General features: G+C 40.0%; 1 protein-coding gene across 7 annotated transcripts in view; it reads left to right on the top strand.

Moving 5' to 3' along the window:
• pclob (piccolo presynaptic cytomatrix protein b) overlaps positions 1 to 12,125 on the top strand; it is a 62,144-nt gene that overhangs the window by 42,967 nt on the left and 7,052 nt on the right. For 3 of the 7 annotated variants that reach the window (XM_069711148.1, XM_069711142.1, XM_069711143.1), the window contains exons 18-32: positions 786 to 854; positions 1,211 to 1,237; positions 2,807 to 2,895; positions 3,006 to 3,081; positions 3,197 to 3,322; positions 4,771 to 4,879; positions 5,102 to 5,169; positions 5,269 to 5,510; positions 6,853 to 6,900; positions 7,002 to 7,132; positions 8,058 to 8,084; positions 8,532 to 8,625; positions 9,339 to 9,410; positions 9,813 to 10,113; positions 10,403 to 10,597. In XM_069711148.1, the coding sequence (XP_069567249.1) occupies positions 786 to 854; positions 1,211 to 1,237; positions 2,807 to 2,895; positions 3,006 to 3,081; positions 3,197 to 3,322; positions 4,771 to 4,879; positions 5,102 to 5,169; positions 5,269 to 5,510; positions 6,853 to 6,900; positions 7,002 to 7,132; positions 8,058 to 8,084; positions 8,532 to 8,625; positions 9,339 to 9,410; positions 9,813 to 10,113; positions 10,403 to 10,597 (1,674 nt within the window). The remainder of the gene's footprint in view (positions 1 to 785; positions 855 to 1,210; positions 1,238 to 2,806; positions 2,896 to 3,005; positions 3,082 to 3,196; positions 3,323 to 4,770; positions 4,880 to 5,101; positions 5,170 to 5,268; positions 5,511 to 6,852; positions 6,901 to 7,001; positions 7,133 to 8,057; positions 8,085 to 8,531; positions 8,626 to 9,338; positions 9,411 to 9,812; positions 10,114 to 10,402; positions 10,598 to 12,125) is intronic. The other 4 variants (XM_069711144.1, XM_069711146.1, XM_069711145.1 and 1 more) reach the window with 4 other exon arrangements.

Here is a 12,125-nt window from a genome sequence, read left to right as displayed (position 1 = left end):
CTCAAGTGTTCTGCAGGTTGTAGTTACTTCTCTCTAACCCCTAGCAAGTCAGTGACACACCAATGTAAGAGTACTCCAATTAGCAGGCTGGCTTGTACAGGTCAACAGGCCATTCTGTAATGCAGTGACTTTCTCTCAAGGACTAACATACTATTACATGTACTTTTGCATCATATTACTCTGTCTCATTTGTGTTGTGTTAATTGTATGTCCTTGTTTCTATAATCTTTAATTTTCTATTTGTATCTGATTTTGCATCCTTGCATGCTGTGTAATACATATGTTTTCCATTTCCATCTTAATAAAATTAATGTTTTCTGCTTGTTGGTTTGTTGCTGTGGATATCTCATTGATATGTGAGATGTCCGTGTCCCCTGGCGATTGACAGCAAATATTGACATGCACTATCTCCAGCTCCATAAGTGTGGGATTGGTAGTGTTCCATTAGCTTAGGATCAACATGGAAAATTAATGTAAAATTATTTATATGTAATTAGATCAGTATGTTATGTACTTAGTAGAAACAAGTAACTTTCCAAAAAAATCCAATATGAAAGACCAGCAGCTTTGGCAAAACGCTTGATTAGGACTACATTTTAGAGGATTTAATGTCATCTACTTTGATTGTCAGACAGGTATCACAATGCATAACAGCAGCAGTTGTGTTTAGCATTATAAACTTTGCTTCTGGGCCAGTTTCAAAGCTTCAGTATAATTGAATTATTGTTTAGAAGGTACTATTTGTCCTGACCCCTCGTAAAAGTGTCCATCTGCCTTGATTACAGCACTAAGTGAGTCCATGCTGGCTTTGAACAGAGATGATGCCAGAATCTTTCATGAAAGTATCAGACACGGTAGAGTATCTTACAGTACTAGTTAAACTTACTGTATAGTTACCTCCTCTCATGGTGCCATGGCTCATTCTTACATTAATTGATATGGCTTTTTCCCTTCAAATGTTTTTTATAATTTTTTTTTTATATGCTTAATGCTTCTGCTTAAATTTGTAAACTGTCTGTCAGGCTAGTAATGTCAGACTTGTAGTAGTTCCAAGCATGCATCTTACGTATTGACTACTGCTTTCAGTGCATGTGCTGAAGTGTACCCACAATACAAATCTAGTCTTCTAGTCAGTTCCTTGTAGTTTGATAGAAAAATGAACATATGTTGAACACATTTCTGAAAAGAAACATATAACTTTGTATCCCAGCTGGAGGCCCAAACTGGAATATAGAAGGTGAGACGGCATCCCAATTCCCATGTAGTTACATAGAGACTGTTTGCCTCCATGCCGCACATCATGGTTCTGAATGGTCCACTTCTCTGGTTGATTTTCGTAAACATGCCAGACTCATGAATGACCCATATCTCAATAGTACACAACACATGCCATTTAGTGGATCTCTGGTAGTTGACATGTCAGTTCCATTCTGGAATGAACCCCATCTTACTGGATCTAGATCTATTTTATGTGTCATACATTATTGTATTGACTTCAGTTATACATCATTCAGGAATGTTTGCACTGTGGTTCTGTAAACATATCAGACCCATTTCCAGTATTCATGTTCATGCGCTAAAACATCATGTGTATATTGTGCATAAGTGTTACCACAAAATATGTTCAGATTGCTATTCACTTTGAATTATTTAGAATTTTTTTTTTTTTTTTTTTTAAGAATCCTTAAAGTCATGGTTGCCACTGTTTACTGATTCTAGATCAGAAAACTATAATAATGATAAGACCTGAGACTAATCCAAGACATGTAAATAACAGTCCAGTTCCATTTATGAGTATTGGTGCACCCTCATTTGGCAGACCTGATTCTTTCCTTGCTGACAATCTATTGCACTTAACACTAAAGGGAGGACATTTCTAATGTAGGACATTCCCCACTGACATGACTTGTTACTATAGCTTAAGATATTTCTTTTCCTTTGAGATATTGAAAGTTTTCTGAGCTTTACAATAGTGATGCTAAAATGTGGCACAAGACATCCAATATGTTTCAGTTGATAGGCTTAAAAGGTATTAGATGTCTGTATGATGAGCCTTTGAGGGATTACAGCACACCGCCCTTACAATACCTCAGGATTACATTAACATGGCAAAGTACCACTTGACAGATATACGGTTTAGCATCCTATACCATAATCTAGTCTGAAAGGTAAGCACTTTGATACAGTTTAATTGCTATATCTCTTTTCACTCCTCTAATTATTTTCTAAAAAACTATAGTATTTACAATTGTTTGGAAAATTATTGTAATTATCACTGGGATAAAACCACACAAATAGTTTTGGGACAACTCCAACCCACAGTATTTTGACTGATATGATTGATTACCATAATAAATAATTTCCAATGACGTCTGTTTTAAATTCAGCGGCTATGAAAATGTGGACGAGAAAAAAAGCCCTTGTGTTCTGATGGGAAGCACTGCATGGTGTCAAAAGCATGCCAAACTTTAAAGTCTTTAAATGCTGCAAACCTGAAATGTATTCATCCTTCATTTAGTGTTTGCAGTGATCATCTGATCTCACAGATGTCTTGGATAGGATGGAACAGAGTTGATATTTCTTTGCTTTCACCTATCCTGTCAGGAAGATCGGAGATCTTCCTACATTTTAACAAATAAGGGTGGATGTATGACAAACTTTTGAATGAATACTAGAAATAGTTTTCAAAGCTTGATTGCTAGATTGAGCTCAAGCAGAGATTTATCAAGCTATCAGGTACTCCAGAGCTACTGTAAATGTGTGTTTGTGTGTGCATTGGTTTTAACGACTGCCTCTCCTTGTCCAGCCTACCACCTGAGGAGAGAGGACACAGATTGGTTTGATAAACCAAGAGAAGGGCATCCTCAGAGCGGAGACATGTCAGACATGAGACAGGTGTGATCCATGCTCATAACATTCAGCTTCACCCCGTGATTCCTTTCTGATATCTTTAATATGTAATCCTGAAATGTTTTGTGGGATGAATTCTTTGAAATTGATCTCAGATGAAACTGGTCCCCTACGCCTTCCCTCATACTCGCATCAAGCTTAAGAGAGACATGAAGGACAACAGCGTGTCAGGTACAAGCCACAGACACAGAACACACAGATATATCGTACAAGGATTAGGCACACCGAGATGTTTTTTTTATCTTTGTTTTTCTAATTAGGATTTGTTTGTTTATCTTTACTGCAGGGAATGGCCTTGGGATCCGTGTGGTCGGTGGGAAGGAGATTCCGGGGAGCCGTGGAGAGATAGGAGCCTACATTGCCAAGGTTATACCTGGTGGTGTGGCAGAACAAACAGGGAAAGTTATAGAGGGTAAGAAGAGAATTAAAACACAAGGTCAAAGAGATAAATGGTGTTGCAAAAACAACATTTGTAATCATTTAAGGGTAGTGTATTCTGTTAGAAAGATTGCTGTCTAAATCTGTGAATTCCAGATGGAGATGTGCGAGGCTGGTCTGTCACATCTCATTCCCTGACACATCACGTACCAACAAAGAAAACTCACCCTCCACAACAGTGGGCTGTGTTAGTCATTAGACTATATTTAGCATCATTATAGACACACTTACACAAAAAGGCCAACAAAGACAAACACACACACACACACACACACACACACACACACACACACACACACACACACACACACACACACACACACACACACACACACACACACACACACACACACACACACACAATGACAAGCTTCGTGAACCTTCAAACATCCCTACTTAATTCTTACTTCGGGTTAATAGAATTTTCTAATGATTGATATTCTGATGTTTAGACAGAGAAGAGCCTGAATATTCATGGTAATTCCCAGTTTAACAATATTTCTATGACAAAACAGGTTTTAGTTTCTCTCCTCAGTGGCAATTCCACCATAATGACTGCATACTACATTTATTTTAAGTCTGAGATTTTTCTATATTTTTTATATTAAATCATTAAGATAGAAAAAGGTTAGGCTGTGCTTTCTTTTATTGTGTGTTTACTGTGTTTTCTTTTATTAGTCATAATAACGAATTGAATAGTGGTCAAGCTGGCTGCCTGACTTTCGAGTGTGTGCTGAATTGTAACTATGCAAATATGTGTTTATGTTTTGCTGAGAAAGAATGGCAGTGGAACATGCCCTCAGGTGCAGTGTGAAATAAAGTGGGGGAGGATACGCATCATATATAAAGAACAGAGGGAATAATCTAAATAAGCACTGGCTTATGCAAAAAGGATATGCACTTATTAATTCAAGGCTGTACTGTCACAGCAGCCGGTGAGTTGCTTCCTAAACAGAAGTCCAAACTGAAGACCAGCTTTCAGCTGTGTAAGTGAGGCCTCATATGGTTCTGGCCTTGGGTCGGAAGTGCCAGCTTGCTGTGAATTGATTTTTGTATATAATATCATTAATATACAAATTTTCATATTACCAATGAGACATTTCTTGATCTGTCGCAGTGCTTTTACCTTTCACATTTTTCAGTCTCTGTGTGAACCAAAACAAATAAGATTGTCTGCAATACTCTTTTTTTCATGCTGTTGTGCTGTGTGTATAATTCTGTAATGATGCAAAGTCAAAGTCAACACATAAACCAATTTGAAAATAGTACTCCTGCTATGTGGGCATGCACTATCCATACTGAATGTCTTGATATATAGAGATGAGGTCAAATGCATTTGCCCACAGGGTGAAACATATTGTCTGGGAACTGATAACATCATGCTGTCTCTGAATCTGCTCGCTTGCCTTTATCACACCACAGGAATGCAGGTGTTGGAGTGGAACGGAGTCCCTCTAATGGGAAAGACGTATGAAGAAGTGCAGTGCATCATGGGCCAGCCATGTGCAGAGGCGGAGCTCTGTGTGAGACTGTGAGTAACATCTGGCATCATTTATCCCTCTATTCCACTGAAACTCCTCCATGTTTAGTCTCAATATGGTGTCTGTGCACCCATGGACACCTTCTCTCCTCCCTCTTTTCCCTTCTACTCATTCCACACCCCTTCATCTGCCGAATATCACTCTGTGACTGATTACTGCTAAGATACACTGGTTCTTATTCCATTATAAATTTCCTGTATGGATCCAAACAGCGACCTTAATATGCTGTCTGACCCTGAGCACCCACAAGCCCTGGAGCACCATGTCCAGCTTAAGGCTGGTATGTACAAGGATTTGTTGATACGTCTGCATGCTTGCATGTGTCTGTGCACCTATTTCTCATAAATGCAACGTGCATTAGTGCTCACGTTTGTCTCAGTAGGTGGGCAGCGTTCCCCTGGTGTGGATCCTAAGCAGTTAGCTGCAGAGCTGCAGAAGGTGTCCCAGCAGCAGACTCCCGGTATGGCTGGGACAGGAGTTGGACCTGGAGGTTTGGGAGTCCTCTCTGCATTGGAGCGCTCTGCCCTCCTCCACTCGGGTCCTGGATCAGCTGCCTCCAGTGGGGTGCCGAGCCCCGGCCAGCCTGCATCACCTGCCATTAACAAGAAACAGCGACACAAGGTACACTTGTTAGCATGCTTCCTGATGGCTCATCTCAGATACACTTAAAAAAAAAAAATACTCAAGAGTGTGTCAGAGGAAAGATAAGTGATGTACAACTGGTTCAAATGTCAGAGGTTGATGCATTGTCTGGCATAAATCTAGGGGGTATAGTCTGAGTGAATAACATTATGAATCGGTTTTAAACTGCAGCCTGAGGAACTGGGATTCATCAAGCACCTTGGCTGCTGTGATTTGATTAGTTCTACATCACAAGTGGAAGTTGCACGAGAAGGTCAAATGGTGTGACTGTGTTCATCATCAGGGAGTGAAGGGACAATTATACAGGAACAAGAAAGCAGCGTGGTACGGTGCATAACCTTGAGAATAGGTTCCTTTGCAAATGAAATTGGTGATACATTAGGGCTGGTCAGTAAATCAAATTTTTAAAGGTGTGTCAATATATTTTCAAATGAGATATAGGACTGAGCTCCTGGGGACAGGCTAACCGAGGCAGCTAATGAATGGTGTAGAGCCACGTGTAAGTTTACACTTTAGAGCAAGTAATTGGCGAAGTAATGAAGAACAGAGCAAATTGACTGGGTTGAGATAGAGACGCACTGGCAACCGGAATTGAAACAAGGCACTAACCGCAGCACATCAGCCTGTGTTGTTGAAAACAACTGAAGGAGCTTTCTGGAGATGAGCCTACTTTTATTTGATACAAGTCATTTATTTTATGTTATTTACATGTTTGGCAGGTGTACATCTTTAAACCGGGAAGGAAACCCCGGATTTTGCAGTTCATTTTAATCACAGTCTGTTTTAATAAAATTGCATGTGACATCTAACGTGGCTTTGACTAACCTAAAAATACTGAGATATGATTTTTAGTCCATGTGGCCCAGCCCTACAATATATGCATATTTGCCTAATTATATCCAAACGTATGCATATCGAGTACAAATGATGAAATACAAGAAATAGATTTGTCCTTAGGAAAGGCTTCTTTTTTTTTTTTTTAACTGATGTCTAAGTACAAAATGGATTAACCTTCTCAAACTTCACTGGAGGACTTTTCCAGTAAATTACACCCCTCAGATAGTCAAATCTCTCCTGAGGCTTATAGAGCCAGAGAGAAATCTTGGCATCTTCTCTTCAAGGACAATCCATTCATCTACTGTATATACTGACAAAATATACTTCAGCATAATCCCACAGTAATAGCTGAAGTCTGTGATGAACTTTTCTTTGTGACCTGGTCAAGTTTGTCATTATTTTCTGTGTTTGTTTAACTAAACATTTAGCAAACAATTTGTAACCATTGCATCCCTCCCTCCTTCTTTTGTGTTTCCTTTTTTAGCCAACAGAGTCAATGAAGACACCTCATCCCATCACAGGAGAAATTCAGGTAGAAGAATATATTCAAAATTTAACACCGAATTATTTTTTTAGCTGCAACCAAACAAGGACTCAGCCAAACATAGAGCTTCCTATCCATCCCCCCCACAGCTCCAGATCAATTATGACAGAAACCTCGGAAACCTGATCGTCCACGTCCTGCAGGCTAGAAACCTGGCCCCGAGGGACAACGATGGCTACTCCGACCCTTTTGTGAAGGTCTACCTCTTGCCTGGGAGAGGGTGAGCTCTGAGTGTGTTTGAGTGTTCGATAATGTCTGGTCTGTGTCTGTCTTTATGCTTTCGTGTCTGTCTTGTTTTCTCTCCCCCTGTTTTTTTTCTGACTTGTTATTGACTGTGCTGTATGGAACTGACTAACTACTTTAGTTTGTTTGAGAGAATGACACAGGACATGATGATATGAGGCAGTCATTTGTGCTGTAATTTGATTCAATTTGGTTCAGTCTGTAGGAATAAATGGATGGGTGTTTTAGACTTTTCACAAAGCTGCAAGAGGAGACTCTTTGCCATATTGACAGATAATAATAGGTTGAAATAGGATGGTTATTGAGAGTCTATGTAACTGTCTTTCTTACGCTGTCCTTTTTTGACTGAATGAGTATTTTGGTATTGCCCTCGACTTCCTCGTATCCCTGTCTGCTCCACTATCTTCCCAAGAGAAGGTGAATAGCAAGAGAAAGGATCGATATGGCCTTTATCTGCTCTGTAACAATATCTGTTCTAAGATAATGACCTGTTTATGAGATTATACGACCTCTCTACCTACATGCTGTATAGGTTGGAGCTGAAAGCTCATCGAGGGCACTTTAGTTCCTCTGCTGCTTCATTTGAAGAGTATTTTGAAATGCATTTGTCTGACATTAGTGGTAGAGTGCACCGTCACCGTATCTCAACAGCAGTTCAGAACAGTGAATAATTCATTCACCTATGAGCCAGTAATCACTGGGAGGTTTTATTGGTCTTGCGTCGCATCTATTGTTTAGGCACAAAAACAGTAATACACCCTGCAGAGAATATTGATTGCCTCAGCTCTCTATCCTTTACTGCCTTTTCTTTGAGGTCTCTGGGCTTCTCTGACTGTTTTTTGTGTTTTTGCTTTTCTTGTTTGTGATATCTGCCCTCCTCTTCCTCTTCTGGACTCCCTCAGCCAAGTCATGGTTGTCCAGAATGCAAGGTAGTGTGGTGCTGATCTTTGCTTTTAGTTGGTGTTATGTTTTTTTTTTCTGTAAATTATGTCTCCAAAGTGGTTTTCCATCCCTTTGTTGTGACCTTTGTTGTTCGTCCAATTATCTGCTCTATTTCACAGTGTTTAAGAACTCTTCTATCATTGCATTTTCTCGCCATGCCTCTCACATTTAACTCTCCTTGGTGTCTATCTCTGAGGCTATTTTTTAATTTGTAAAAGCATCTCAGTCAAAACAAACAATAAAAAAAAAAAACAACGTTTCAATTTGTTTTTGATGTCTTCGCAACGGGAGATTTACCATTTTACAAGCATCTATTCAGTCCATTTGCTGATTATATCACAGTTTGGTGAATGTTTGCCATAGGATAAAGCAGGGAAGACATTGTTTTTACCTCTTACTGACAACCGATCATTCTTAATGTCATGAATTATCAGTGCTGAAAACAAGAGACGGACCAAGTATGCCCAGAAGACCATGAACCCTGAATGGAACCAGACTGTCATCTACAAGAACATTCATTTGGAGCAGGTACTGAGCACACACACAAATCCTCACACAATCTTTGCTTGTTCAGTCCCTGTATGTGCTTTTGGGCAACATAGATGTCTCATACTCCTTTAATACAAGGATTCTGTCGTCATGCCATGTCCCCAGGGCTGTTCTCAGTATCCCTATACAACCTCTTATCAGCTCTCATGTTAACTCATGTTAACAACCCGCGTTTGTGTTCTCACACGCAGTCTCAGCACAGACAGCCTAACAGTATGTTATTGTAGAGTGATGGGTAATCATGTGTGTGTGCTTGTCTGTCACTGTGCAAGTGTTACTGGGTGTGCGGGTGCACGTGTTCATTCTTGAGCATCTGTGTTTGTTAGGAGCATGTTTGTTACAGAGACACCACCACAGCCTTAAAAATACTGCTGTATTTGTATGTTTCCACCTCCACCCACATGTTTCTACATGTTTCTATATGCACACAGGTATATGCAAAAACACATGCACATTTTCCTGCAACAAATCAAATGTAAACCTTTTCCCTAACTCATTAAATGATCCTCCTAATTTGTTGTCTCTAATTTACACACAACACATTCAGTGTTTCTTTTACACTTCCTCCAGCCACGTGCACTTAAACACAGGCTCGCACACACACATTCCTTTCCCTCACGCATATATATGCAAACAAGAAGCCTCATCATCATATGTGACCCTCTCTCCTCTTCCTCCCTCTTTCTTTTCAGTTGAAGAAGAAGACGTTGGAGGTGACAGTGTGGGATTATGAAAGATCCTCCTCCAATGATTTTCTTGGAGAAGTGAGTGCATTTGGAAATCCGAATCTCATGTCTAAAAATGTCAAATTCATTCAGCATTTACCTCACACAAAAGGTTTCTGCTGCTTTATTTCTTTGATGAACCAGCTTTTCTCAAAGCAACCTAATAATGTTAGCCTTATCTCTTCCCACTCACAAACTCTAATGTCAAGCTTGGCTTCATGTCTGTTAATCTTTATAGGCAGCAGTCCTATTTCCTTACAATTGTTTTGAAAATACACACTTTGTGAGACTTCATGTGTACTTTCAGACAAATTCCGCTCCTTGTTTCTTCTATCGATTTTTTTCTACCTGTTGTACTTGAATGTTTGGTTTCATTTTAGTGTTTAGTGTCTTTTTTTTTTTTAAGTCTCTCATTTTTACGCTATATTTATTCTGTCTCAGGTGCTGATTGACTTGTCGAACACAGCCCAGTTGGACAACACTCCTCGCTGGCTGCCTCTGAATGAACAGAGTGAAAGCATTGAACACAGCAGAGCCCACCATGCCGCCCAAGGACCACCAGGGTCAGGTCCGGGTCATTGTCAGGGACATAGCCAAAGCCTGAGCCATATGTCGGGATCTGGACAAGGTCATGGAATGGGACAGGGTCAAGGAACAGGGCTGGGAAATGGGAGTCATGATTCACCTAAAAACTCGGTAATCAAGAGCAGAAGTCATGGAATCTTCCCCGATCCGGCCAAAGGTAAAAGACAAATCTCATCTGTGTCTTTATAACAGATCCTCAGTTTCCACCAGTTTATTCTATGTGACAAGTTTGATGATCATGACACTGATATTATTACTATTGGTAGGTATCCATAATCATATCTTGACAACTGTAATTACACTACATGTGCTTATCAACTGCTGCATGGCACAATCAGGGCCGCTATGGAGCAGAAAATATGAAACAGACTTTAACAGAGTGTAGATCATTTTAAGCTACAGTTTTCTCTCCAGCAGTCACAACCCTTCATTTCATCATCCCGTAGATATACAAATGATCCCTCTGGAAAAGTCACACAGCAGCCCAGGCAGCTCCAAGTCTTCCTCCGACGGCCAACTGCGCTCCCATGGCCCCTCCCGCAGCCAAAGCAAGAGCAGCGTCACTCAGGCCCACCTTGAGGATGCTGGGATAGCCATTGCTGCTGCCGAGGCTGCCGTGCAACAGTCCCGCCTGCAACCAAGTAAATCCTGCCCCTACCCGTGAAACACTTCCTGCGACATGCTTCCTTTTTCCCGTGCATGCAAGCTTTGTTGAGCTTGTTTAATGAAAACCTGAATTGCTGTGCATTCACCTCCTTAACATTCTGCCTTTGCCTTCTGCTCGCCTCATCTTACTTTTTCTCTTCTGGTCAATAATCTTAGTGGTATTGCAGCTTCCTTCAAGTTAAATTAATCCTCCTACCAATACAGTCACTAATCAAAATGCAAGGCATATGAAAAAAGGAAATAACTGTGATATATTAAGACCGAAACTTGCTGTAAAATTATTATTTTGTAACTCTAAAATGTAATATATATATATAATTCTGGCACATTCGGTGCACTAAATAGTTCAAATATGGTATTTGAAATTTTCCATCAGTTTAATATTTTTGCTGCCTATTTTTTTTTTAAGTAGTACATAAAGTTGATATATCACTGTGAGTTATTAACACAGCAGAGTCTAACAACTTAAAGCAAAACTGAAAAATAGATGCATTTAATCAGCTCCAAAATGAAAGACCCAGACCCCTCTGTTTCCACTCAGTGTGCATGTGCCAGTCTCACGCATATGGTTTCTACAGAACCCCAGTGTGGACATCTCCAACCCCAGTATAGAAACCAAGCTGGGATGGCAGTCCCTCACATTCTGTCTTCCTATATTAACACGATTTTAACAACATCCATTGATGTTTATGTATAATCCTCAGTGTAAAGAGTAATGTTGTAATTCCTCTCTGAGATAAGTCAGCCCAGTGTCTGAGCTATTTAAGCATGCAGTTGCAGATACCCTTGCTACTGTTTCCTGGCCGCTGAGTACTTTGTGGTACTGCAGTATCGCTACATAGTGCATGTGTGTGTCATATGAATGAACCCCTCAGAAATGTCGCACATGCACACGCACACACACACACACACACACACACACACACACAAACACACAGCGGCACACACTGGTATGGCCCACAGTCTTCCCACCCTGCCCAGTCCTTTCCCATTCCTGCTGCCTAAAACAAATGTGAGAGTGACCCAGTCAAACCAGGAAACAGAGAAACACCAAGAGGTTTCAAAAGCCAACTGGAGGCTCACTCTGCACTCACCGGCCAATGAGAGTAAAGCGGTCAGCTAACCATGAGAGGAGCAGAAGTGTCAAGGGAAGGTGAGGCAATGTAGGAAAATTGTTCAATATGAATATATGAATAAATACTATTCACCTTAAAAAAAAAAACATTATTCCATAAAAGTACAAACTAAAACATAGATAAACAAAATTAAGTCTGCCAAACAACCAAATGTGTAAATAATGAAGTGATAAATTAACTAAGATATTTCTTATTGAATGATACTTATGTGTCTGTGAATGTCGAAGAGTGTGGGTTTGTTTTTATTTATAAATTTTTGTGTTGCTTTTGTTGTTGATTTCATTTCATTTTCCTGGTTAGAATTCTCAGCTATCGCCTTTCAGTAACAGATTGTGTTTCAAACCTAATTTTCACATTCCCTCATGCG

Source organism: Brachyistius frenatus, unplaced genomic scaffold (assembly GCF_029030835.1).
Source record: "Brachyistius frenatus isolate BFR_SWC_R1_liver_20210118 unplaced genomic scaffold, ASM2903083v1 Contig_97, whole genome shotgun sequence".
Lineage (NCBI taxonomy): Eukaryota > Metazoa > Chordata > Actinopteri > Embiotocidae > Brachyistius > Brachyistius frenatus.
This window is presented reverse-complemented; position numbering and strand designations above follow the sequence as displayed.